This window comes from Mauremys reevesii, linkage group 12, assembly GCF_016161935.1.
Source record: "Mauremys reevesii isolate NIE-2019 linkage group 12, ASM1616193v1, whole genome shotgun sequence".
NCBI classification, from domain to species: Eukaryota; Metazoa; Chordata; order Testudines; family Geoemydidae; genus Mauremys; species Mauremys reevesii.
Genome location: NC_052634.1, coordinates 50,319,826 through 50,347,313, shown reverse-complemented (window position 1 = coordinate 50,347,313; position 27,488 = coordinate 50,319,826). Strand labels below are relative to the sequence as shown.

Genomic DNA, 27,488 nt, shown 5'->3' with positions numbered 1-27,488 from the left:
CCCTACTCGCTAATCAGGGGCTAGTGATGCCAAAGCCCAGGGAAAGGGAGAACAAGTGCGGGGCCCCCAGCACTGGAGCCATGTGAAGGGGCTGCAGGAGAGGGGCAATGGCTGGTGGCCCAGGGAGTTAAGGGCAAAGGGGGCACAGGAGGGGGCAGGAGTTAGGGGTGAAGGAGGTGCAAGGGTTGGGAGTGCAGGAGCTAGCGGTAAAGGGTGTTAGCCAAATAGGCTCGTTCCCCCTGGAGCGTTCCCAATTACCCCAAGGAGGCACGGAGAGACAGGGGGACGGTTACCAGATTCTTTATTCGGTCAGCTGAGCGGGTGTCTTTCTCGGCTCGTGCCTGAGAAGGAGCACACCATATAAGCATAAGACATGTTCTTTTATACCTATGAACAGACAATGTAGCGTGTCAAATTCTGCTAACCTATGCATTCTCTAATTCTGCTAACCTATGCATTCTCTAAATTTGTGTCTGGTAGAAATTAGGGGCCATCTATTCGCCTCCCCCTTTCCCTCACATACATCCTCTCCCATGGGTAGGCACATCTGTTTAACTCATTCCCTTTTTAGGTATACATCATATATATCCTGTGTCCATGTAACTTTAGACATGGATAGCGACTAGAAAAACAAGCGGGGAAAATGACAAATGCTTGAGCAGATATTTGGCTTAAGCATATATCTGGCCCTTTTGTCTAACAATTCCCCCCTAAAAAGCAATTTGAGAGCCTTACGGCCCCCAGTCCTCAGCTTTTACTGGGTGATACATAGCCATCATTCGTTGATGTATCATTTGATTCACCACTCGTCGGACCAAGGTAATTACACAGGGAGCGAAGCAAGCTAGGGTTAATAGGGTTGTAATAAAAAGCACAAAGAGAAGAAAACCTTCTCGCAGCCATCCTAGTTGCGGCAACCAGGACGTAAACCAATCCGTATTCCACCCACCCCAGGTTTGGACCGGGACGTGGGCTAACTTCCTCAATTCCTTTGTTATTTGCTTTACTGCTTTTCCATTATCATCTATTTGTAAGCAGCAATTAGACTCGTTTAACTTTGCACAGATTCCTCCTTCCTCTGCCAACAAATAATCAAGAGCTAGATGGTGCTGATAGATCACATTTCTCATCTGAGTGGACTGATCGGCTAAGAGATCAAGGGCCTCAGCCGTCTGATTAGTTATTATTTCCAAGATAGCTTGCAACCTGATTATCCGATTTAAGTTGTAAATGGGCTCTCTTGCCCCTGCGATCCATTCATTTGGATTCCATGTAGCTGGCCCATAATGTTTTATAATTCTCTCAGGGGGCCATTCCTGAGCTCCCCACGTTTGGGAGCTTCCAACGGTCAATGAGGAATCCACAGACCGCCTCTCCCTAATCAGATCATCGTACACCTTGACTCCCAATTTGCCTCCTTGTACCTGGGGTAGTAGGAAGAACAAGGGCCTAATGTAGCCAACGTAACATATTCCTGACCAATTTGGGGGCAGTCTTCGATAAGCATATTGCCCACATATCCAATAGTGACCCTTTAGGGCCCAATTTCCTTTTGCAAAGGGGGCCCTCCCAAGTCTCGGGGTAGTCCTCGGGGCCCGGCTCTTCGTAGTATAAAGAGTTACCCATCTCTAGGGGACCCCCTAGTACGATGGACGTACCTTCGGGATTGCAATATTCACATTTCCACGCCCCAGCCCCTTCCCTCCAACCACAATTACAACCGAATTTAGGGCTATTGGTTGTAGACCAGAAATGGTTGAAATGGGTTACCCGAGTTCCATTAGAGTGTTGCCATGCCCACTGGTACCAGCGTACCACATGGTCCTTACTGATGGTGTTGTCGCGCTGGCAACTTATAAAGAGGGCATCAAAGAACCCATCTAGTCCTACGGCCTTACAACCCTCGCCAGTATGCTGTTGGTAGGAACATTGCACCCAGCTATGATTAGTGAGTTGTACGTGGGTGTCGTTCCATCGCCCTTGATATTTAGAACAGTCATACGTATGGCAACTAGGGTGATCGTGGCAGTCAAACCCTAGAGACAGGGTCCAATCACATCGGCTTTCACCCACAGACACTCCTTCTTGTCGAGTCCGATTGAGACAAAGGATCCCTACTCCAGAAGAATAGAGGCGCCAAGGACTGCTATCCTCAGTCCAATGTCCCGTTCCATCATGGACTATACTCAGGTTACTAATCCACCATTTAGCTTGTACTGGCTGGGCTACCCAAGGCCACTCATTCCAATCCCCTGGACCCCCACAAACCCAGCAGCTGCTAAGATTAAAGGAATTAGCTATTGTCTCCCCTAGTTGCACAAACCTATTCTCCCAATCAGAATAACAGTGCGAATATACAAACAATAGTATTAATAGTAAATGCATCATCGTTTTCTCTTAAACAATCCTTTTAGTCCGTCTAGTCCTTGATATTCCCAGACGGTGTCTTCGCCCGTGCCACCCCGGGCCTCCGGAGCCGGGGCGGACAGAGGGCTGATGTCCTCTTCTGTTGAGTCGGCTTCCAGGTTCGGGTTCAGGAACCGCTTAACCCGTGTGTGGTGTGTCCATTTGTCGCTCCCGAGGACTTTAACCGCGGCTTGGCTGATGAGCGAAACAGTGTGTGGACCGTCCCACCTCGGCGTGAGAGGGTCACGCTTCCACTTTTTGATAAGGACCTGGTCACCGATCCGGAATGGATGCACGGTCTGGTCCAAGGGAAGGGCCTGGAAAGGCGCCGCGTATCGATGCAGCTGTAACAAAACAGATTGCAACCCGGAAACCTGTTTCCATAGTAAGTCATTTCCCACTTCCCAGGTTACGTCCTCCCGGAACCCTGGGATAAGTACTCGGGGAGGAAATCCAAAGACCAGCTCAAAGGGTGAAAGTTTAAGACCCTTTCGCGGGGCCCTCCGAATGCGGGTGAGGGCGAGTGGCAAAGCATCGAGCCACTTTAAGTTAGATTCTGTGCATATTTTAGTAAGAGTATCCTTGAGAGTTCTATTCATCCTTTCTACTTGACCCGAGCTCTGCGGCCTCCAGGGTGTATGTAGTTTCCATTGTATGCCGAGAGCCTGGGACACCTGCTGGACCACTTGTGAAACAAAGTGGCTTCCCCTATCGGATTCAATTACCTCGGGGAGATGGAAGCGAGGGAGTATCTCCTGTAACAGGGCTTTGGTGACAGCCCGGGCCTGACAATGCCGGCTGGGGTAACATTCCACCCATCCGGTAAGTTGATCGACAAAAACAAGCAGGTATTTATAGCCCCTGCAAGGGGGCACCTCAGCGAAGTCCACTTGCCACCTTTGAAAAGGGAACATAGCCCATGGTCGGCCTCCCATCGGGGCAGGAGGGCCACATCCCTTCTGGTTTGTTTGCTGACAAATGGCACAATTACTAACAATTCTTTGGGCTTCCATGTGCATACCTAGTCCCTTCAGGGATCTGGCGGCCAAATCAACCATTGCCCCAGACCCCAAATGTCCCTCTTTATGCAAGAGCCGGAAGATTTCCTGGAGTACTGGCCTGGGGACAAAAACCTCTCCCCCAGGCAGTCTCCACCATCCAGAGGAAACCTGCCGGCCTCCCGCAGCCTGGGCTTGACCTATCTCCTCGGCCGTGTATTGGGGAGGAGGGGTTTTAGCCTCGGTATCCTGAACCATGAGAAGCCATAAGGCCCCGTCTCGGGCGGCCTCCTTCGCGGCCCGATCAGCTAGCTGGTTATACCTCCGCTGTTCGGCCTCTGGGGCTTTCCCATGGGCACGCACATGTATCACGGCAACCCGGAGAGGGAGCATTAGGGCCTCGAGCAACGTTTTAATGAGGCTCCCATGTGCAATCTTTTGGCCTGAGGCCGTAATGAATCCTCTTTCTCTCCACAGGGTCCCATGTGCATGCACTACCATATAGGCATACCGACTGTCAGTATACAAGTTAAGGGTTTTCCCGGCTCCCAAGCGGAGAGCTTCAATGAGAGCCACTAGTTCTGCTGCCTGAGCAGATAAGTTGGGGCTGAGTTTAAATTTGTGTATCCCTTTATCCTTAATCACTACTGCCGCCCCAGTAAATCGCTTGCCATTTACCACATAACTAGACCCGTCAACATATCCCTCAACATCGGGGTTGGGCCAGGGCAGGTCTGAGAGATCAGATCGGGGTTTGGTCTCTTGTTGTAAGACTTCAATACAGTCATGAATAGGACCGGCCTCAGAGGAGGCCTGAGGGTCGGGCAGTAGAGTGGCCGGGTTAAGGGAACTGACTGTCTTAAAGGTCAGATTGGGGGCCAACAGGAGCCCCACTTCATATCTAGTATGTCGACTGGGGTTTAGATGCTTTTCCCCAGCACCAGTTCCCAGTATCTGAGGCACCCCGTGGGGGACCACAACTTCAGTATCTCCACCCAGGGTTAATTTTTCGGCTTCCTGAACGAGGAGGGCGGTCGCTGCCACGGCCCGTAAACAGGCAGGCCATCCCTTGGCGACGGGGTCCAAGACTTTTGAATAGTACCCAATGGGTCGCCAGGTTGGCCCTGACCTCTGGCACAGGACTCCAGCTGCCACCCCTCTCCTTTCATGAACGTATAGGGTGAATGGCTTTCGGGAATCTGGGAGAGCCAGAGCAGGAGGCTGAACCAAGGCTTCTTTAAGCTCTCGAAATGCTTTTTCCATTTCCTTGGTCCATACCCAGTGAAGCAAACCTTCCTTAGTTAGGGACTCATATAATGGTTTAGCTTTTCCCCCATAGTCAGGAATCCAGAGTCGACAAAAGCCGGTCAGTCCCAGAAATGCTCTTAATTCTCGGGGGTTCCGGGGCTGAGGGCTGTCGAGTATAACCTGAATTCTTTCTTTCCCCAAACTGCGACTCCCTTGGCAGAGGTGATACCCGAGGAAGGTGACCTGTTGCTTAACTAATTGAGCTTTCTCCCGTGAAACTTTATATCCTTGTTCCCCAAGGTAATTAAGGAGCTCTATTGTGTGTTCTTTACATGCTGCCTCTGTTTCAGTGCTTAAGAGTAGATCATCACAATATTGAACTATGTTACATGCAGGGTGGTTAGCTAGGAATGGAGCCAGGTCCCTTTTTAGCTGGCTGCCAAAAATCTCAGGCGCACAGGTAAGCCCCTGTGGGACAACGGTCCAGAGATATTGGGCCTTGTAGTGGGTGTCCGGATCCTCCCATTCAAAAGCAAACAACTTTTGAGATTCTAAATCAAGGGGAATGGAAAAGAAGGCGTCTTTTAAATCTATTACCGAGAACCACCCGTGGTCTTTAGGTACTTGGCCTAAAATCGTATGGGGATTTGGGACAACTGGGTAGGGGGCTTCTATTAGTTTGTTAATCTGTCTCAGGTCCTGGACCAATCGATACTGTCCATTTGGCTTAGGCACTCCCATTATCGGAGTGTTGTATGGGGATGTGCCTTCTCTTAGCCATCCACACTGCAGGAATTTTTGAATCAGAGGTTTCAGCCCGATCCGAATGGTTAACAAGGGGTATTGTCGAATTCGGGCCGGGCTACTTCCCGCCTTAAGGAGATATGGACTGGGGTAGCATTCTTAGCTCAGGCAGCCCTCCTCCCTCCGCCCAAACTTCAGCGTTAACCCCCGGCAGCTGGCTCTCGCCACTCTCCTGACATTCCGAGGAGTGATTTCCAGCACTTATGAGAGCCATCTGGTAGTTAGAGGTTTGTTGTTTCGGGATTCTAACTTCCATTTTCCCGTTCTCGAACGAGATCTCCGCCTGTAATTTAGTGAGGATGTCTCGTCCGAGCAATGCTATGGGGCAAGAGGGACTGCAAACAAACTGGTGAGAGATTTGTTGATCCCCGACTTTTACTAGGAGAGGAGAGTTTTTCCAAAACTGTGATCTGCCCCTCAATCCCTTGAACAATTGCACTTCCTGTGTTCTACCCGGGAGCCTTATTGAGGGGGAGTAGACTAAGGGTAGCCCCAGTATCGATTAGGGCTTCAATTGGGCGGCCCCCCTCCACTTTAATTTTTACCGTGGGATCCAAGCTGGCAGCTTGTGCTGCCAGGAGGGGCCGCTGGGTCCCCCGGCCCCCCTATGGGGAAGATCTCTCTCCTGAAAGTTCTGTACCGTTGTAGTAAACGGGGGAGGGAAAAACCCTGTCCGTGCACTCTTTTCCTTTGGCATGTCGCCGGGGGCATTCGTTTTTCCAATGTCCCTCCTCCTTACAGATAGCACATTGATTTCGCCCTAAACGGGGACCCTTTCCCCTACTCTTACTCGGTGGCCCTGGTCGTCCTTTAGCCTTGCCCCCCTTCTCCTCATTTCCCTCCCTTAGGGCCAGTGCCAAAATGCGGGCCCCTTTCTTTCGTTCCTCATCGTCTCTGCGATCATAAACCTTCATTGCAATCTCTAAAAGCTCCCTTATATTTTTACCCGATGCCCCCTCCAATTTTTGCAACTTTTTCCTGATGTCCTCATAAGATTGTCCAATGAAGAGGGGAATCAACACCTGCTTTCCATTAGCACTGTCCGGATCAATGTCTGTGTATTTCTTACAAGTGTTACACAGACGTTCATAAAAGGCAGCTGGATTCTCACTCTTTTCCTGTCGAACATTATACAGCTTAGCCCAATTTGGTGTTTTTCTAATACAGCGCTTCATGCCCTGTACTACAGCGGCGGCATAGTTGCGGTGCTTATCTAAGTCATTGCTACCATGCCCCCAATCAGGAGGGCTTTCTGGCAATAGTTCTGCCAGCTTGGCTGCATTTTTTCTGTCTCTTCTAGCTGTTCACGGGCTTTTAAGAAGACTAAACGCCTTTCCTCGGCAGTGAGTAGGGTATTTAGAGCTACTCTCATATCGCCCCAGGTAGGATTATGGGCCGAGATCAAGGTCTCGAATACTGTTGTTAGCGGGGCTGGATCCTCCGAAAACGGGGGATTCTGGTGCTTCCAATTATATAAATCACTGCTAGTGAAGGGGACATAAAGCATAGTAAGTTGACCGTTTGAGGTCAAAGTCTCCCTTAAGGGCATCGTGTACGAGCGAGTAAGGGTTACTTGAGTGTCCCCAGGTGTATAATTGGGTGCCATTTTCCGCACCCTCTTTTTGGGGGTCATTGTGGGACCAGGGTAAACCGTCACCTTGTTTTCAGGGTTACAATCGGGAGCTGAGCTCCCGTCCCTCTTCACCTGGATTTCTCCAGAGTCAGCTCCACTCTTAGGCTTGTTCCTAAGGCGGCTGGCAATTGGGGAGGGCTCCTGATCGGAAAAGTCCTGATCAGAGTTGGTATCCTCTCCTGTGTCTAGGGAATTACTCGCAGGGGGTGGGCTGTCTGCTATGACCGGGAGGCCAGGATACAAAGGGGGAGGAGGCATATAATCAGGGGCAGAAGGAATTATAGTTGGCGGACAAGATTTCTTAACGGGGGGACCGGGCTTTTTAACGGGGGCACGGGCCATCAGAGTTTTAAGAGTTCGTGTTTTACATTTTTGCAACCATGGGGGAGGGTCGGCCACGAGGTCCTGCCAAATATCTATATAAGGATATTGATCCCAATTGCCTTTTCGGGTTACAGTGCTATGCACAGCTTGTACGATTTCTGGTTTAAGTGTTCCCCCCTCGGGCCATTCCACCCCGAGTGCTGCCCATTCCAGAGTACAGAACTTTATAAGATTGTCCTTACATAATACAATGCCATAATCAGCCTGGCGTCTAAACGCTTTCCAATTATTCAGCATACACCCTAGGGGTGTCCCAGGAAAGGTGCTTTGAGAGGACCCCATTATATTTTGACCTGATCTATTAGAAAGAGGGAAAGGAGAGGAAGAGTATCATTCATTCAGATTTCCACTGGGTCATGAGGTTCGGCTGACCCCCCTTGCGATCAAGATTTTCCGGTCATCGAGTTTCCTCTCGCAGAAATCTTGGGGCGGCTAGGATTAGCTTAAGTCCCAGACCTCAGCGGCATTCACTCCTTTCATACACAGGTTTCCTAACAGTCTGCTCAAGTGATTATAACTTCGGTCTCCAATATAACATTAATAGAAAGAACAAGAATACTGTCGTTAAAAACAGGATCAACCCCTGGGGTTGTTCTAAGTCCCAGTAATTGTCCAGAACAGCCCACGGGCTGGTGGAGTTAGTCATTGGCAAGTAATTACTTAACAAGGAACATTACACATTTGACGTAACATATAGCATACTGCAGTCCACTATCCCATGCACGTGCTGCCTAGAGGGTTCCCGTGTCCAACCTACACTGCAGGGGCGCTCCTGTTAGGCATCATACATCGAACCCGACAGGCAAACGCACTTACCGCCTGGAGTGGCCGCGTCCGGCCGTTGGACTCCCCTCTGCTTCGTCCGCCCTGCTTCCGTGACCTGTGGAGTTCTCTATAGAGGGGGCGCAGCCATCCCGGCCGATTGAGGCGACCTGGAGCTCGAGCAAACCACAGCCCGAGGTGGCCACTCTCCTAGGTCGTCCTCGGCCGCCGGTCAAACGTCCCCTACAGGGAGAGAAGTCCTGCCGCGGTCGCCATTGTTAGCCAAATAGGCTCGTTCCCCCTGGAGCGTTCCCAATTACCCCAAGGAGGCACGGAGAGACAGGGGGACGGTTACCAGATTCTTTATTCGGTCAGCTGAGCGGGTGTCTTTCTCGGCTCGTGCCTGAGAAGGAGCACACCATATAAGCATAAGACATGTTCTTTTATACCTATGAACAGACAATGTAGCGTGTCAAATTCTGCTAACCTATGCATTCTCTAATTCTGCTAACCTATGCATTCTCTAAATTTGTGTCTGGTAGAAATTAGGGGGCATCTATTCGCCTCCCCCTTTCCCTCACATACATCCTCTCCCATGGGTAGGCACATCTGTTTAACTCATTCCCTTTTTAGGTATACATCATATATATCCTGTGTCCATGTAACTTTAGACATGGATAGCGACTAGAAAAACAAGCGGGGAAAATGACAAATGCTTGAGCAGATATTTGGCTTAAGCATATATCTGGCCCTTTTGTCTAGCAAGGGGGAGTGGGGATCGTCCGGGGCAATGGGGAAGTGCCAAAGTACAAGCTTTGCCCAGGGCACCATTTTCCCTAATGCTGGTCTGAGCAAACAATTGGAAATGACCCTTCAGTGAGACCAGAACCACAGTGTAGAAAAGCCCCTTTGTTAAGTGGTGGTGGCTGAGGGCTTAGGGAGATGGGTTAAAAGCAACAGGCACTTGTCTATGGAGGTTTGATTCTTGCCTGCTAGGCAAGGCTAGTGTGTGGTGTCTCCATGGCTGTACTTCCAGTGTCTGATCTGCCACAGGGAGCCAAGTCTAGACATACTCAGAGGCTCTATGCCAGGGTTTCTCAAACTTCCTTTCACTACAGCCCCTTTTTGCCAAAAAAAACCCCCAAAAACTTACTACATGACCCTAGAAAGATGCACCAAGCCCCTCTACACTGAGCACAGGCAGAGGAGACAAAGCCTGAGCCCTGCCCCAGTTGGGGGAGGGCAAAACCAGAGCTTGAGGGATTCAGCCCTGGGTGGTGGGGCTCAGACTTTTGGTTTCAGCCCCAGGCACCAACAAGTCTAACGCCAGCCCTGGCAACCCCATTAAAACACGGTTATGACCCACTTTGGGGTCTTGCCCCACAGCTTGAGAACCACTGCTCTATGCTGATGGGAGAGAGTTTTCCTGGGGGTGTAGTTAATCCACTTCCCAAGAGGTGGCAGCTATGTCAGTGGGAGAAGCTATATCGGTGGGTGTGCAAGCTGTGGTGTTTACCACATTTAAGAAGTTTAATCAAACCCCATTTTGAAAACCACCTGTGGTCTGGGAATGGCAAAGGAGCTCGATGAATCAGGGTTTGTCCTTCAAAGTCCTGGACATCACGATTCCATACTCCTGTTGTCATTGGGGATATTGCTCAGTGTTAGAGTGCTTAATTGCAGTTTTCACGTAGTCCTCAGTTCAAACCCCCGTGTTCTCTTATAACCTTCTTTCTTTTTTTTTTAAAAGTTAAACATTTTCATTTCCATTCTCCATTATGTTCAGGGGCTCCTCTATACAGGAGTGCTTGATATTAATGTAAACACTCAACATTTTGCTGTCCAAATGCATAAAAACCTAGCAAAGCTGTCCATCACAAAGGCCTTTTGCAGGACCTCAGACTATTGGTCCAAGGTGGTGGGAGGTGGTGACCTCACAGAGAGATGCTGACATCAGCCAGGCAGGACGGGGGTGAGGGGCCAGGGAAACCTCAGAGACCCCTGTGGCTTTGCTTCAGCAAGTCTCCTTCTCCAGGTCTCTCTTTGAGGACTGAGAGAATATTCGGGTTCACGGACGTGAGTGCCAGGAGGAAGCTTCTTCGAGTTTTCTCCTTCCCTTTTCCTGATTTTACTAGAAAACAGCCATCCCTGTTTAGAAGGTTGAAGCCTCCTCGAGCTTTGAAACCTGTTCAGTCTGATCCATCTGGTGACAGTTGAATTCTAGGCATGGAAAACACGAACTTAAGGAGGCAGAATTTTATTCCGCACCTGGGATTTTGTCCCTTAGAATCACTGGGGTCATTAGGGTTTGTCCTTTCTGTTTCACCTTTTCCTCCATCCATCCATCCATCCCTCCCTCCTTTCTCTTTGTCTCTTGCTTCTTTTGTCCTTTCACCTGTTCCCCTCCCATCACCAGGAGCGGTGTGTGTGTGTGTGTGTGTATGTGTGTTGCGGGGGAGTGCTCTGCAGCTCCCACTGTGGGAGGTCCACCCAAAAATGTGGGGCTGAAATAGTGCTCGGGCAGTGATCCCCACCGGTGACCTGGGCCATCCTTTGGGCTCTCTGGTGAGAACCCTCAGCCTCCCATCCTCAGTCTCTACCCTGATTGGCTGAGCAGGGGGTTATTGACAGGGAGGAGATTCAGGTCCTTGTTGTTCTCTTTTAAGACCAAGGAAATAAGTCATAACCACTTATATGTTTGACAAATTTTGCTGCTTTGCTGCATTAATGGTCTCTGAGCAGTTCATGATTCTCTCTAACATTGCAGTTCTCCTCAAATACTTGCTGAATAGTTACTGTGAACTGTTGTTGGTGTGGAGCTCATCTGAGAGCACTTTATTCAGGTCATTCAGTGTTTGAAATTCACGATCTGATGGTTAGTTTCAAAATCAGGGCTCTTGGGTCCTATTCCCAACTCTGCCACTGGCTGACTGTGTGACCTAAGACAAGTCAATTCTCCTTTCTCAGCCTCAGCTTCTCCCTCTCTCAAGTAGGGATAATGATGATCCGCTCCTACCTAGCTCAAGGTGGGTGGAGGATGGGGATCCATTGGAGAGTGTCACTAGGAGTATCAGAGGGGCCGTGTTAGTCTGGATTTGTAAAAGCAGCAAAGACTCCTGTGGCACCTGGCTAAGCACACAGAACAAACCCCAAATCCCCCCTGTGCTTTGGGAGCCAGGTTTGCTGTGGGAATCCTGTAGTTCAGATGACTTCACGCCTGGGCATTGGGATTATTTACCAGTTTCTCTGGCATTGGGGCAGTTTTGTGCTTACAGCTGTGATGGCCGAGTGGTTAAGGCGTTGGACTTGAAATCCAATAGGGTTCCCCTGCGCAGGTTCAAATCCTGCTCACAGCGAGGCCTGCGTTTTAGCCAGTCTCTCACCCGGGCAATACCTCTGTATAACCCCCTGAGACACTCTCAATTCTCTCCCCACCCCAAGTAAATTCTGTTCTGCTCCTTTCATCGAGATCCCTGGGACACCACCTCACACTGTGTTGTTGAGGGGTTGGGCAAACTCTCAGCACCTGAAGCCTCTGCCACTCACCTAGTGCCCCATAGATCAGCCATAGCCCTGGTTCTGCTCCTCTCTCTAGGGTGTGAAAGGAGCTGAGTCAGCGACTCCATGGGAGCTACGGGGCTGCAGAACCAACAGAGAAAAAAAAAGGTGCTCAGCACCCGCTGGCAGCCAGCTCCCCACTACAGGCCTTGCTGACAAGCTCCTCACACTTGCCAGTGATCAGCGGTTCAGTGGGGTGCAGGAGGCGCTGGGGGGGAGGGGGAGGAGCAGGGAGAGTGGGAGAGGGAAAGGAATGGGGCAGGAAGGTGCAGGGCGGGAGAGGGATGGGGGCTTGGGGGAAGGGGTGGAGTGGGGGGCAGGGCCTGGGGAGGAAAGGAGGGATTTGTCCCATACCCCAGATCCCTCTAGGGCCGGCCCTGAAGGGAAGCACCGACTATCACAGTGACAATACAACTGACCAGCCTTGCGGGGGAGGCTGAGGGAGATCCGCACTCACCAGGTCTCTTCTCTCCCCCAAGCTGAGCCAGACACTGCTCTCTCCTGGCTCTCACTCTAGCAGCTGGACGCCAAGGAGCCATTTCCCCACAGGAAGTGCATTGAGTGCCCCTGTGGTGCTGGGGGGCTGGCGCTGCTGCTGCCTGTGGGGCTGGCAGGGGGGCTGATGTCTGCACAGACTCTCAGCTGCCAGGCCGGAGGGGGCACTTGGGACCTTACCAGACCGGCTCAGTGAAGACGGGGGGTTGACAGAGCAATACAGACGCTCTCCAGAGCACGGAGCAGGAGCCGCCCATGCAGCCAGGCAATGAGCATTTCCCACAGCCTGGAGCCAAGGGGGAGGCGGCAGCTGCTGTTCCAGCTCCTCGGGGACAGGCCCTGTCAGCCAACAGCCACTTCTTACTCCCCACAGCTAAGGGAGTCGGGTTCCTCCGGTGGGGGTGTGGAGCAGCCGTTCGTTTTCCTGTTCGCACTCCTCTGCGGTGTGAAAATCGGGGAGGGGAGGCAGAAGCCCCACTTCCCGCCCGAAATGACGCCCAGTGGGGGAAGCCAGGACAACAGGGTGGGGCGGCAAGTGGTGGCCAGACTGTCACCGCCAGGGTCTAGTCTAGCTCAGGGTCCAGCTCAACTTCCTCCCCGCGCCACTGGCCCCCAGTCCCCTTCCACCACCAGGTCAACCCGGGCACTAGGGCAGGAACAGGGTGAGGCAGCAAGTCAAGCTGAGCAAGGCAGGCAAAAGCGAGTCTTGTCTTCATGGGCCGCTCCCAATGACGTCCTTTTTGTGTGCAACTGCTGCAAAAACATCCCGGGCAGAGAAGCAACAGGCCAAAATGTCCCTACATAGCTGTTGAAGTAGCTCAGTTGGGAGAGCGTTAGACTGAAGATCTAACGGTCTCTGGTTCAATCCCAGCATTTGGCAGATCTTTTCTTCCCTCCTTGTGCAGTGGTGGCTTGTTCTCTGGGAACACAGTTGTGTCTGCACCCAAGGTGAGCAGTGCTGCCCTAGAGGACTTAGGGGGTCTGGAACAAAGCAATTTTGGGGGCCCCTTCCATTAAAAAAAAGGTGCAATACTGTATTCTCCTGGGGCCTGGGGCAAATTGCCCCACTTGCCTCCCCTCTGGATGGCACTGAAGGTGAGTCTCTGATCTTGGGCTCTGCAGTAGGAAAACATAGAATGGGCTTCTGCCCTAGTTGGCCCACCTGACCTTTAACAAGGAGAGATGGGAGCTGCCTTTCCCAACATGGCAGGAAGAGAGTGAGGCAGGGGGACCCTCAGGAATGGTGCCACAGGGGGTGCTGGGCAGTGACAGGCAGGGATTGGGGATGGAAGCTCCTCTGTGCAGCTGAGTGAGGGCAGTACCAGGGAAGGGGCATGTGTGAAAGTGGCCATGTGGAAGGGATTTGGGGGCCCAGGAGGTGGCACTTGATGTTCATTGCCTTGGAGCAGCTGGACTTGGCCATGGTGGGTGTTCAGGAAATGCACATTAACAACTCTAGGGTAGCTTGATGGGCAGAGGGTGATTGGAGGAAGGGCCTCCTGGCCAGGGAAGAATGATGGGGCTGGAGTCTTGTTCTTCACGTTGGCGATGCAGTACAGAAGGGGCTGGAGCTCCAACCAGGGAGGGCATTACTGGTGGGCTTTGTGCTCTGTGGCACTGGTTACTGCTATATTAGTGTGTATGGTCCCCAGTTAAGGCATGAGAGGGAAGATCAAAGGCTCCCTTCCTCTGGACTCCATGATGTTTGGTGTTGGGGGGGATTTTAATTGTGTCAGCTGGCCTGAGGCCCGCTGGTCCCGTTTTTCCAACCTTCAGAAGAAACATTTTTACAATGAGCACTACCTGGCGCAGGTCTGTAGTGAGGTAAGCTTAGAGGAGCTCACTCCAGCCACAGAGGGGGTTCACCTTTCTGCGGGGACAGACCAGGACTCGCATTGACCGGATTTATGCTTAGCTTTTGTGTCTTTAGCGTGTTGCTTCTCAGATTCTTTCTTGGCCCGACTTGTTACACTTTGACACTTAACAGGCCAGAGTTTGTGCACCTTCCTATTATCCTCACTAGGATCTGATTTCCAAATTTTGAGGAATGACTTTTTGCCTCTAACAGCCTCCATTACTCTGCCATGAACCTAGAGTGGCGTTCTGCTGGTCCTCCTATTGTCGTTTCTGATTTAGGGCAAACGTTTCATCTGAGCCTCTAACTGCGGTGGTTTTAAACGCTCTGCATGCTGCTTGCAGGCACCTAACACTTGTGACAGCAGCTCCTTTTAATTCCCATCTAACCATCTGTACTTATGCCGATAGGTCGACTTTAGGTCTTTAACTTTGAGCGGTAGCTGAGAAGATGTTAAATTGGGCAGAAACCCATTCGACAAACGTCTTCATTTCCTTGTTATTTCCTGACTTCTTCATTCATCCCCTTTTCCTTATTTCCTGGATGAGGCGGCGGCCTGCCAGGGAGCTCCCTGGCACCTCTGGCTGCCTGGGCTGAAGGCAAGAGGCAGGCCTGGGCGTGGCGAGGGACTCCTGTCCCGGCCTGAGGCCGCAGTGCTTCCTCGTCCCCTTTTCCCACCCACCCCGGCAGGCGGCTGCTGCGGGAGAACACGAGGGAGGCTCTCGGGATGCTAGGCAGCGCTGTGTGGCTGTCAGGGAAAAGACCCTTCTTCTCTAAAGATGGCTGGCAGATAGGTGGTGCTCAGCTCTGTAAGTGACCTGCCCAGTAGCCTCGCTGCCAGGGGATGCAGACATTTCTGTAAGGTGCAGAAAGAGGGTATTTGGCTTCCAAGTTAATATGAGAAATATGCATTTAGGAGATTGAATTTCCTTTTTTTCACAGGGCCCCAGTGGCCTAATGGACAAGGCAATGGCTTTCTAAGTCAGAGATTGTGGGTTCAAGTCCCATCTGGGGTGAAAAACTGCCTCTGTATTGCAAGGAAACCTTAGCCTTATTTTCACCAAGGAAGCTGGGAGATGTTTGAACACAAAATACTGGATCTTGGGAAAAATGCCCCAGAAATGGCATCTTGACAAATGTTTTCTAACCCCTCAGTAGCAAACAATTAATGCTAGTGTTTGTCTGAGACTAGAGGGAAGGGGAGTGTTTACTCCCACACCTCAATGAGTGAAACAGATGGAAAGAGCAAGGCCGTCCTGAAAGAGAATGGATCTGTCTAGAGACAAAGCAGCCCCTGAGAATGAGCAATGGTGTGAAAAGAAGAGGTTGAAATGTGTTAGATGTTAGTTACTGTTAGAGGGTTTATCTCTTCACCCTCTCATTACCAGGTCCTTCTTGCATACACACAGAGCAGCAATACCCAAAGTCCGAAGGTGCAAACAATGAGATGTTTATTAGATTGAACTTCCAGCAAGCAATGATTCCAGTTTCCTTCCTCAGTGTCCCCATCCCCTGCTCCCATTCTCCCCCTTAGCAAAACATAGGACATATGTCAAGTATCAGAGGGGTAGCCGTGTTAGTCTGGTTCTGTAAAAGCAGCAAAGAATCCTGTGGCACCTATAGACTAACAGGCGTTTTGCAGCATGAGCTTTAGTGGGTGAATACCACTTCTTCGGATGCAAGACTTGCATCCGAAGAAGTGGGTATTCACTGCAAAGCTCATGCTGCAAAACGTCTGTTAGTCTATAAGGTGCCACAGGATTCTTTGCTGCTTTTATATGACATATGGTGACACATTTCCTGACAGGGCCAGGCATCAAGGTGGAAGGTGTTGATATTCCATTTGTCCCACTGCCCCGTCGTAGTACAGTGCCCTGCACCGTCTCGTCACGGGCGTGCCACACCTGTTCCAATTAGCGTTCCAGACTTCCCACTATAGTGGGCCTGGGAAGGTTGGGTCCAAGCTGTCTAGTACAGGGGAGGGCTTACTCCATTACTTCTAGGTTATTTCCATAGGCAACGTAACACAAGTATACTTAGCAATACACCAGCCGCTGTAATAATCCACAGCAACACCGAGAGATCTGAGCACTGCCGCATGGTCCAACATCCCGGCCACCACCGAAACACCTGCTCTCCTCCTTCGACGGGGTCAAGCGCTTAACATGTCCAGTTGCTGGCAGTTGCAATACGCTGCCACTGCAGGTTTTTGTGCTTTTGTCCATATCATAACTCCATTGAATGTCCACAGAGAAATGGGTTATTGTCCAAACCAACTTAACCACATGGTGTGGAATCAGGCTGTATGCGCTGGTTCGATTATTCACAGCAGTAAGATTCACAGGTCTATCTGTGCACCAAAGCCCAGAGAGCAGCGTGTAGTGTGGAATTTGGTTAGGGGCTGGTGTAATTGTGCCCCCAGTAATATGTACATTTCCAGCAAAACACCTCATACACAGACACCCAATTGTCCACCCCTTGCCACGGGCCATTGGGTGTGCTCCTCCACGGCCATCAGGGAGGGGCACATGCAAACATCTTCTCTGGATTTACACCATTTTATACACCCCTCCATTGATTCCCAGAGAGCAAATCCTCTTCTCATTATTCCCATACGGCTTGTGGGGCCCACCTTAGCTGCCAATTCACTTCCAGATACCACGGTAGCTATTACACAGGTGCTGGCCTCCTTGTCGAGCATTTTGAATTTCCATACATATCTTCCCCCAGGTCAACCTTTTGAAGCCATCCCCACTCATGTCATGAGGTTTTTCTGTTAATTGAAACACAACAATGCTAACAACAAGACAAACACCACAGACAAACAACACAAAACATAGATTCATGGTATTATGGGTTATCCTTTTGCTGGTGCCAGCTTGCTTGTAGAGTGTCTGAAAAACAAAAGAAACAATTTCCACCCCTCCCTCCCGTTGGTGGGGACAGATTAGTGCTTAATAATAATACCACTTCCTTTTACAAATGTCCTTGCTAATTGCAGGAAAAACAGAATAATTACCTCCAGGCTGTCCTTACTGTGGTCTATCGTCAGATAGTGAATTACCCCACTCGCTGGTCATTTATGAAATTCATGAGGTGGTGTGCCTCAGTGTCCCCTCTTGTACAACAGACCAGGTTTGCAATAGTTTCTCTGCTGTACTAAGCTTTAAGTTTATTCTCAGGTGGTGAAAGACACCTTTAGATTTAGCTTTAGCACTGTACACACACACACACACACACACTCCTTAGGGTTAACCTGTCCCCCTTATTTTCAGGCTTGACTTGTTTTTTCACCTCCCTTTCCTGGAGGGCCACAATCTGAATCTTCCAGTAGCTTGTTTGCTGACCAGATGTATTCATTATTTGCAGCTCCTTTATGCTGCTACTTATGGGCAGATCTCTCCTTCCACCATCAGCTAGGTCATTTGCATTCATACAGGCTTTCGGGCTTGCTTTTGTATACAAAGCTATCAGAAATGCCGGCTCTAGGTACCAGCCCTCCAAGCATGTGCTTTGGTCGGCACTTTATAATGGGCTACACTCCGCACCGACTTTTTTTATTTTTATTTTTTGCTTGGGGCGGCATTGCCCGGAGCCAGCCCTGGAGCAGGCACTCGCCCGAGCCAGGATCCACGCCCCCTGCCCAGCCCAGCAACGCCCTGCCCAGCCCACTCTGGCAGGGAAATGCAGCGCCGCCCGGAGTGGCAGCGGCAGCAGGACCTCGCCTTCCTCCCTGCATCCTGGGCCCCACTTCCTTCCCTCACACATTCCGGGAGCTCCTCTCGCCACCGCCTCAGCCCAGGCTCGGCTCCCACTCCTTCCCCGGCTCCTCACACGCTCCGGGAGCCCCTCTCACCGCCGCCTCAGCCCAGGCTCGGCTCCCACTCCTTCCCCGGCTCCTCACACGCTCCGGGAGCCCCTCTCATCGCCGCCTCAGCCCAGGCTCGGCTCCTCCTCCCTCCCCATCTTCTCACACGCTCCGGGAGCCCCTCTCGCCACTGCCTCAGCCCCGGCTCGGCTCCTCCTCCTTCCCTGGCTCCTCACACGCTCCAGGAGCCCCTCTCACCGCCGCCTCAGCCCGGGCTCGGCTCCTCCTCCCTCCCCATCTCCTCACACGCTCCAGGAGCCCCTCTCACCACCGCCTCAGCCCAGGCTCGGCTCCTCCTCCCTCCCCATCTCCTCACACGCTCCAGGAGCCCCTCTCACTGCTGCCTCAGCCGAGGCTCGGCTCCTCCTCCCTCCCCATCTCCTCACACCAGGGCCGTCCTTAGGATTTATGGTGCCCTAGGCGAGATTATGAAACTGGTGCCCCTGTGCCTGATCTGCTCTTAGCAACACAAATATAAGCATACAGTATTGGAAAACTTGCCACATTCACGTTATTAAAACCAGTTTAACATAATGAAGCACGCTGTAATGCTGATGCACTAGCACTAAAGAAGTAGCACTATAGAAAAAATTCTGATTTGACAGAATGATGCAAATAATATAATTTTTTTAATTTGTCTAATTTTTATTGGAAATTTATATGAAGAGGTATTGAACCAAAATTTGTTTTTAATTAAAAGCAATCTTTCTGGCTTTTTTGGCTGCAAAATCAGTTTAATAAGCTGGGTTTCCAAACAGTGGGAAAATATAACCCTAGTTTTACTGCTAGGTAAAGCACAAAGTGACCAAAATGAAGTCAGCACAGCATCATCTCATCTAGATTAAGGTAGCACAGAAATGTTACAGAAGTCCTATTGTGCCTTATTTTGTTTGGAAAGACATTGGCAATAGCAGCACATTCACATGATAAAATACATGATCAATCACTGCCTCTAAAGTTCCATCAAAAACTGACATTTTCACAGCTGTAGCATGATCTGCTGTACAGATTCTTCACAAGGAAGTGTCCCTGGCCTTTTTAACTCATAATGAATTTACTTTATGAAAGTTGGAGAAAACATTGTGAAAACGTAAAACATTGGCTGCCCAACTTCTGGGCTGGCAAAAGCTATACAGACTCACAGGGGAAAAAAAAGCAGGAGAATCTTAGTACAACATATGGTCAGTCTATACCAGGGGTCGGCAACCTTTCAGAAGTGGTGTGCCAAGTTCACTGTAACTTAAGTTTTCTCGTGCCAGTAATACATTTTAACGTTTGTAGAAGGTCTCTCTCTCTATGTGTATATTATATAAATAAACTATTGTTATTATCTGAGGTCCTGGGCACTGGTCCTGCTCAGGCCACTGCCAGCTGAGTAAATGAAACCCCAGACCGGCAGCGGGCTGAGCGGGGCTGGTGGCTGGAACCCTAGACAAGGATCCCAGGCCCTGCTCAGCCCGCTGCTGGTCTGGGGTTCTGACCACCAACTCCTGCCAGCCAGGATCCCGGCTGCCAACCCCCCTCAGCCCGCTACCAGCCTGGGATTCTGCTCACCCAGGCTGGCAGGAGGCAGAGTGGGGCCGGTGGCTGGGCTCCTGACCGGCAAGGGGCCGGCAGCCGGAACCCCGGAGTAGCAGTTGGCTGAGTGCTGCCGGCACCCCAGACTGGCAGCAGACTGAGCCACTCAACCCCCCCACCGGCCCTGCTCAGCCCGCCACCAGCCCACTCAGCCCGCTGCCGGCTGAGTGAATGGAACAGGGGGTGGGGGTGGGGGGGTAAAAGGAGCCTATATAAGAAAAAGACCCCCAAATTGGGCCTGGTCCTATAAAATAGGGATATCTGCTCACCCTACCCCAACCCCCTGTCCTGATTTTTCACACATCTGGCTAACCCCATCCCAGCCCCGTGTGACATTCCAATCCTGGCTCACTGCCCAGGAAGTGAGTTACTTTCACTGTCATTCCTCAGCAGGCAGCCAGCCAGCCTCCTCCCCCACACCTACCCCCCAGCACCTCACCCAACCCCGCCCTGACGGAGGGGAGGGAGGAGTGAGTGAGGGATGCTCCTGAGGAGGAGGGAGAAAGGAGGGTGCTCCATGGGGCAGGGGAGAAGAATGGATGTTATGGGGGACAACAAAGGATACTGGTTCCAGAGCTGCAGAGCCTGCCTCACCTCACCTCAGCCGGGGGGAAAGAGTCACACTCACAGGTGAACTCCTTCCCCAACCCCTACCCCAGCCCCTTCCCAGAGACCCCAGCAGCCAATCCCCACCCACAGACGGTGGTGGAATCGGGTCTCGCTAGGACCAAGCACCCCAGCGCTTACATGCGGTAAGCGCCCTGCTCTTCCCATCTGTCCGGGCTCCCAGCAGAGCGGTGCCCCCAGACCTAGTGGTGCCCTAGGCAGCTGCCTATAGCTAATGATGGCCCTGGAGACATGAGAGAGAGATCAGGCTAGAGCAGAAAGTGGTTGGGGGGGGGTGAAGGGTTTGAAATGCAAGGAGAAGAAAAATCTTTCTCCTGCTCCCTCTCATCAGAGCATCTAAAAACCAGATGAGAGATACCTCTCCCCCACTGCAACATCAACTCTGGTGGGCTTGGGCTGAGGGAGAATCTTCTCTCCCCAGCAGCTCCAGCTCACCTGGGCTGGGCCATGGACATCTGCCCCCACAGATCTGGTACGCCTGGCCTGGGACAGGGGAGGGGCTCCTCTCCTCTCCATTGGGGACATGGCGGGATGAGAGATGTGACAGGGCTTTACAGGAAATCATTATTTGCCTGATTCATGTGCCAGTCCTAGTCCTTGCTGACCCAAACGAACGGTTTATCCTGCATGCTGATGCCAGTTTGGAGGGTCTGGGAGCAGTCTCCTACCAGGAAGTGGAAGGTAAATGTAAATCTGTGGCCTTTGCCAGCTGAGGACTGTCTGATAGCGAAACTCGCTATCCCATCCACCAGCTGCAGTTCTTGGCCTTGAAATGGGCCATGACTGAGAAATTTCCAGACTACTTGTCCGGTGCTCAGTTTCAGCTATGGACAGAGAACAATCCACTGACTTCTGTGTTAACAAGGGCTAAGCTGGAAGCTACAGGGCAGAGATGGGTGGCTACTTTTGCTAGCCATAACTTCAGCATTCAATACCAATGAGTTGGTATAACAGGGAGTGTGATGTATCAGGACCACCAATTCTTGGCTGGGGGGGAGGGTGTAAGCAGGGTCAGAATGAACTCTACCCTGCCATCTGTTGGGGATGTGATGCAAAGGCATTTAGTTGCTGATGTGCATGGTCACACCCACCCCACATTGCATGATGGGGGTGCTTGTCCAAATGGTGATTTTGGCTGCTGTGGGATCTCCAAACTCTTTCTTATTAGGGCAAGAGTAATTAAGTGTAGTAATCCTGGTGACATGAATCAAGAACAGTAGAACGGTACTTAGCAGTTCTTGATTTCAGAACTCACCCAAACCAAGATAAACATCTTTAGACAAGACACATGGGTTCCAAACAATAGCAAGTTAAAAAAAATTGAAAATCAATATTTGTATTTTGCACCATGGGATTCTTTAGCAATCTCTAAACACATATTTTATGGTTTTCTTCTCTTTAGTTTAAAAATAGAATTAATTATTATTCTTTTTAAATAATGTGTTATAGCATACACTGAAAATCTTCAATGCAGAAGCAGGAATTTTAGTTATACTTAAACAGGTTGTCTTTGATGGTACTTAACAGCTAAAGTTGGTAGAAATATACCGCTGCATAAGAACCTGGTAGAAAAGTTTTGCTGGAAGAGTTAGCAGAGCAAGAGTGTTAGTCACAGGTCAGTGGGTGGGTTTAGGGAAACACTGGACTCTTGGACCGGAGCGGGGGCAGGGGGGGCACACGACTTCTGTGGCATATGCACCACCTCTGCAACTGACGTTTGCTACCTCACTCCCTCACAACACACCTTTTACCTCAGGACTAAAATACACCGTGAAAGAGATCTAACGGCATAAGCTTAGGGTGAGCAACTGCAGCACTAACAACAATTTGAAGAGATTCAAAACTGCCTCTGCCTTTCCACACCAGGGACAGCAGAAAGGAGATCAGCAGCACCTGCAAGACACCAACAAACATCCATTTCTACCTCCCTCCACAAGTGGCTGTTAGGAACCCATACCCCTAAATGGTGAGTACTTTTGAGGAGAGGGTGACGCTCTCAGGCCTCAAATGCCAGGTACAGTTACTCTGTCCTTGATCCAAAATCAACAGGAAAATACACTGGATTACTCCTGCCCCAATAACAAAGAGACTGGGGATATCGCAGCAGCTGAAATGACCGTTTGGACAAGCACTCCCATCATGCAATCCGGGGTGGGTGTAACCATGCAAATGACATCAGTCCCAAAAGGCCTTGACAACACATCACCAACAGATGGCAGGGCAGACTTCATACTGACCCTGCTTCAACTAGATTGTGGCAAAGATTCCAAAACACCGAACGTTAAAATCACCAAACGCGGGTCAATCCATCCTTATCGTCGTAACCGCTCGTTATATTCCACACCCGAACGTAGCCCTCATATGGACAACATACCCTCCTAACTCAGTATCTGTACGTTAACCTTTTACCCCCCAGTCAGGGCTATTGCAGATTATGTATTCCTTATGCCACCCGATCTTAAACTGAATTTTGCATCCCTTGGGTAAGCTGTACGTTGTTCCCTGAGCACCAGAAACTTCTATGCCGAAACTCTGTACCGTACACGTTTTTTTTCTTTGAACGTCATCTTAATAAAAAGTTGACTTTTGTTCGAGATCCCGGCTCCTGTTCCTTTGCAAGGCGTGTGCGTTTGCTCCGGGTTTTAGTCTGCTAATTCAGCGGGGGGGCGATTGAGCCAGACGCGCTTGCCTGCTGCAGACACGGATCCAAGGCTGAACCTTGTCCCCCACAAGCTTGAAAGCTTAACTGAAAACTGTTTAAGAAGTGCTCCCATCTCCGACACTCAGCTACCCAGCTCCCAATGGGGTCCAAACCCCAAATAGATCCCTTTTACCCTGTAGAAGCTGTAAAATCCTGTGACCAGGGCAGCTGCCTAGCAGCCTGCGCATCTGCCTGCCAGCACGAGAGCTCGTAAGGCACTAATCCGGATAGTGGCAGCTAGGTGGCAGGGGGCAGGTGTGAAGAGCCAGCAGAGTGGTGCAGCAGGAGCATGCTGGGCCCATAACCCAGAGGTCGATGGATCGAAGCCATCCTCTGCTACGCATACGCTTGTTTCTTTTCCCTCTGGGCCTTCAAGCGAGCCGGTGACCAGCAGAGCCCCAAGAGCCTAGGCCATGAGGCAAGAGGTGGCTGAGGCAAAGCGGCGGCCTGCCAGGGAGCTCCCTGGCACCTCCGGCTGCCTGGGCTGAAGGCAAGAGGCAGGCCTGGGCGTGGCGAGGGCCTCCTGTCCTGGAATGAGGCTGCAGTGCTTCCTGGTCCCCTTTTCCCACCACACCGGCAGGCGGCTGCTGCGGGAGAACACGAGGGAGGCTCTGGGGGCGCTAGGCAGCGCTGTGTGTGTGGCTGTCAGGGGAAAGAGCCGAGGCTCCCGACTCGACCTGCCATTGACTCGCGTGGCTCTGCGCGCTGTCAGCCGGGGCGGGGCGGGCCAGGCCGCGGACGTGACTCAGGCTTGGGCCGCATGGCCGTGCTTTCCTGACGAGGCATGAGGCAGGCCAAGAGCTTTGCACAGCGTACAGGGAAGTGGGAGGGAGGTGTCTTTGAGCCGGCGTGTCTCCTCTGCTTCTCCCTTGCCGCTTGGGCGGAGGCGGGAAGGGAGCGAAATGTTCCCGGCTGAAAGTTTTTGTGCTCGGCCTTGAGGATTAAGCCTGAGCCTCCGGCACGGCTGCTGGCAGATGGGTTTCTGAATGGCATCCAGCCCGCTCTTTGGACCACCAGCTGAAAGCACTGAGGCCAAGAGGCAGCAAAATGGGACCTTTGAGGCTCCCCCACAGGCCTCGGGGAAGCAAGGAAGCAGCACAGGCATAGCGTCGTCCCTGGGTGGGCTCGAACCACCATCCTTTCGGTTAACAGCCGAACGCGCTGACCCATTGCGCCACAGAGACACGGAGGGGCAAGACTGTACTGAGCACAAAAGCCGGGCATCAGCTCAGGGTACGGTATAGCACATGCATGCAGTGGTTAGCCAAGCAACAGCAAGGAACTGGACTGGTATGGAGGGGTTTTTGCCCCACTTGCCCCCCCCGGGGTGTCCCTGCCTAAAAGTGGCGGCCACCAGAGCCCAAGCAGTAGCCCCACCCCTTCCACTCGAGGCCACGCCCCTGCACCACCCCCTCCCCAAGGCCCCGCTCCTACACTGCCTCATACCCCAAGATCCTTCCTCCCGCTCACTGCTCTCCGTCCCCTCCCCCGCTCACTCACCCTTACGGTCTTTACAAAGTTGCAAGGCAGAGCCCTCCCATTTTTTAAAGCCCTGGGGTGTTGTTCCCCCCTGTTCCGGCCCCCCTGGGGCCCTGCACTTCACACAGCTCTCCCTGATTTCAGCTGTTAGTGAGGGAGCCTCACTGCTAGCGCAGACTGGGCAGTTTCCTGCATGAGACGCTGTCCCAAAGCAGGACTAATGCTTAGAGCTGGTTCTCAGTGATTTCAGCTCTGTTGGTCTGCAGCAAGACTCTCCATTGAATCTTAATCAGCTCTGTTATTACACAGGGAAGAACAAAAGGGTCAAATGGTGCCTGGAACCCTTAAGAAGAATCCACCCCACCGAGTACAACACTTGTTGCTACCTGCTCTCAGCCCCACTGAGAATGTTTTGGGGTCACCCCTGGCCTATATCAACCTAGGGGTTTTAGAGAGTCACAGCAGGTGCTCCAGTGGTGCAATTGTTTAGCGCACAGTACTTATAGGGCAGTGCTAAGAGAAGCTATGCTGAGGTTGTGAGTTCAAACCTCACCTAGAGCACTGGTTTTCATTAACCAAGTGGCATCACCCCCTCATTTGGCCCTGTGGAATGTAGACTTCCAGCCCTGGGGACACTGAGGAGGGGAGGAGTCAAAAATGCCCCCTTCATTTATTACCTCCTCTCCAGAGCGCAGATGAGAATCTACCATCCTTTCTCCCCCACCAGCCCCTGTGCCAGGATCCCTCAAGCAGAGCCTGGAGTCCTGCCCATCCTTGACCCCTGAGCCTGGAATGAGAGGAGCAAGGAGCCATTGTTAGAGGGCTTTCCCTTCCCCTGCCCACTTCCCTGGCTCTTGTCACGCAGGCAGCAAGCAGCAAAAGACCAGAAGTCGGAAGCGCAGACAAAGGGATGTTTACAAGTTTCCAAGCAGGCAGATTCCGAAGCCCTTCACACCAGTCGGGCTTATCTCTATAGACCGACAGAGTCTGTTCCCCAGTGTCCCCTTTCCCAGCTCTGACACCGCAGAGCGTTTACCCCACATCCCTACAGACAATTCTTTCCTGGGTGTCTGGCTGCTGAGTCCTGCCCACATGCTAAGGGTTTAGCTGATCGCCATATTTGGGGTCGGGAAGGAATTTTCCTCCAGGGCAGGTTGGCAGAGACCCTTGGGGGGTTTCACCTTCCTCTGCAGCGTGGGGCACGGGTCACTTGCTGGAGGATTCTCTGACCTTGAAGTATTTAAACATCGAGTTGAGGACTTTGCTAGCTCAGACATAGGCCAGGGGTTTGTTACAGGAGTGGGTGGGTGAGAGTCTGTGGCCTGCGTTGTGCAGGAGGTCAGACTAGACGATCACAATGGTCCCTTCTGACCTTAAAGTCGATGAGTCTATGAGCTCTGACACTGCAGAGTGTTTACCCCACATCCCCCTTCCCAGCTGTGACACTGCAAAGCCTTGTCTGTGTCCCTGTTCCCTATTCCCATCCCCCCGTTAGCATGATTCCAATTTCCTCTTCCACTTCCTGTCTGACCCCAGTTTATACAGTAATATTCTCAGCTAGACCTTAACCAGTCATTGTAACTAACCAATTCTAACCTATTGTAACAGAATTCTCTAACCAATTACATCCCACTCCCCTAATTAACTTACACCCAGCAAAATTAATTCTGCAGCAGACAGAAACAATTAGCGAACCAGACAGATTGACAATAGAAAAGTGGGGGCCAGAAAGCTAAACCCTACAGAAATGAGGGTTTCACAACCACAACCATTGAGAAGGGATTTCTTGCCAGACCGGATGCTCCCTTAAGATCTGTTTCGTTATCTGGTGGTGATGGGCACTATCGGGACAGGATCGTCTTCCTAACAGCCCAACCCCACCTTAGTTCAGTGTGACGGGTTTGGGAGGTGAGGATGGGACCGTTCGCTTCCCAGCTTATGGCTGCCCCTGCTGCTTAGCCAAAGGCCTTCGCCTACAAACAAGGCTCGGACTCTCCGAGGGAGAGAAGGCCCAGACGCAGGCAGACTGGGATTTTGGGTCTTTCTTTTATAGCCCTGTCACTAGCTAAGTGATAAAAATACACCTGAGTTCTTAAAGTCTAGGCCTGTACAGGCAGCCTGAATATCTCTAGTCTAACAGCCATCGGTCCCTGTGGGAAAATGATCTATTCAGGGTTGTCCCTAGACATTTTGGTGCCCTACACGGCACCCCCGTCCCCCAGCCCGAGCTGGCAGAGCGGAGCAGGCTGGGGCCAGGTCACTCCACTTCCCGCTGCCCGGTAATTGCAGGGCAGGCCCGAACCCACACTCACGGGGCGTCGGGAAGTGGAGTGATCCGGCCCCAGCCTGCTGCACTCTGCTCCCTTGGAAGTTGGGGGGGAAACGCCCCCCCAGCACTCACCAGTGGCGCGGCTGGGAGCTAGTGGAGCAGAGCAGGCTGGGGCCAGGTCGTTCCACTTCCCACCGCCCAGTGAGTGCCGGGTGCGCCTGATCCCTCCTGCCGCCCACCGGGGTGTAACTCAGGGGAAGGGGCGGAGTGGGGTGGATGGAGTGGAGCGGGGGGTGGGGGCAGACCAGGGGTGGGGGGCTGTGGGAAGAGGTGGAGCAGGGGCAGGGGCAGCTTTCCTGGCCGGCTCAGCCAGCCGGGGGATCGGGTTCGCCGCTGGAGCAGTACCCAGCTGCGTGGGGCACCGGGAAATTTGGGGCAATTTGGTGCCTCCACGTCCCTTAACCAGGCAGTGTCCCTGTAGCGTGGGCTGTCTGCATAGGTCCTTTCTCAATCTTTCTCACCCTCTTGTCTTGAGTCTCCTGTGTCTCTGCTTTCTAAGCACAGACTAACTCTGGCTGTTCAGAGGAGGGGACGACCATGCCTATGCGTGGCCAGCAGACAGCGACAAAGACCCCAAGGCAGCCTGCTCCCTGCCATGCCAAAGACCCACTGAAGGCCACCCACAGACCAGCATGCGGGGCAGCTGCTGATGCTTTGTGGCCACCATCAGAAGACGGTAGGAAAGCAGGGCCAGCCCCCCTGGTGGGGCCTCTTACCGTTCCCACTCCAGGTGCTCACTTTGGCAGTGGGGCAGGAGATTTTA

The 27,488-nt window shown here is 51.9% G+C and overlaps 2 protein-coding genes and 3 non-coding genes across 5 annotated transcripts; 2 read left to right on the top strand and 3 right to left on the bottom strand.

Moving 5' to 3' along the window:
* Window positions 1-676: 676 nt before the first annotated feature.
* On the bottom strand, window positions 677-6,631 carry LOC120375616. The gene is made up of 3 exons (XM_039496351.1): window positions 6,247-6,631; window positions 5,590-5,774; window positions 677-5,120 (listed from the first exon to the last, which is right to left on the bottom strand). The coding sequence occupies exons 1-3, from the start codon at window positions 6,629-6,631 to the stop codon at window positions 2,385-2,387; spliced, it is 3,306 nt and encodes a 1,101-aa protein (XP_039352285.1). The 3' UTR covers window positions 677-2,384.
* LOC120375417 (pollen-specific leucine-rich repeat extensin-like protein 2) lies at window positions 5,960-7,869 on the bottom strand. The gene has a single exon (XM_039496052.1). The coding sequence runs from the start codon at window positions 7,753-7,755 to the stop codon at window positions 6,670-6,672; it is 1,086 nt and encodes a 361-aa protein (XP_039351986.1). The 5' UTR covers window positions 7,756-7,869; the 3' UTR covers window positions 5,960-6,669.
* A 3,640-nt stretch (window positions 7,870-11,509) lies between these two features.
* Window positions 11,510-11,591, top strand: TRNAS-UGA. Its single transcript has one exon. It is a non-coding gene; the product is annotated as a tRNA-Ser (tRNA).
* A 3,495-nt stretch (window positions 11,592-15,086) lies between these two features.
* On the top strand, window positions 15,087-15,159 carry TRNAR-UCU. The gene has a single exon. It is a non-coding gene; the product is annotated as a tRNA-Arg (tRNA).
* Window positions 15,160-24,027: 8,868 nt separating this feature from the next.
* On the bottom strand, window positions 24,028-24,101 carry TRNAN-GUU. The gene has a single exon. It is a non-coding gene; the product is annotated as a tRNA-Asn (tRNA).
* Window positions 24,102-27,488: the final 3,387 nt, after the last annotated feature.

What these genes read in the sequence shown, in the direction of transcription:
- LOC120375616 (XM_039496351.1), bottom strand. Translation starts at nt 6,631, where the DNA reads ATGAAGCGCTGTATTAGAAAAACACCAAATTGGGCTAAGCTGTATAAT. An exon ending in AGGACGACCAGGGCCACCGA is followed by an intron (nt 5,775 to 6,246) that starts GTAAGAGTAGGG and finishes CTTGCCCCATAG; the next exon opens with CATTGCTCGGACGAGACATC. An exon ending in TGCCGGGGGTTAACGCTGAA is followed by an intron (nt 5,121 to 5,589) that starts GTTTGGGCGGAG and finishes GTTGTCCCACAG; the next exon opens with GGGCTTACCTGTGCGCCTGA.
- LOC120375417 (XM_039496052.1), bottom strand. Translation starts at nt 7,755, where the DNA reads ATGGGGTCCTCTCAAAGCACCTTTCCTGGGACACCCCTAGGGTGTATG.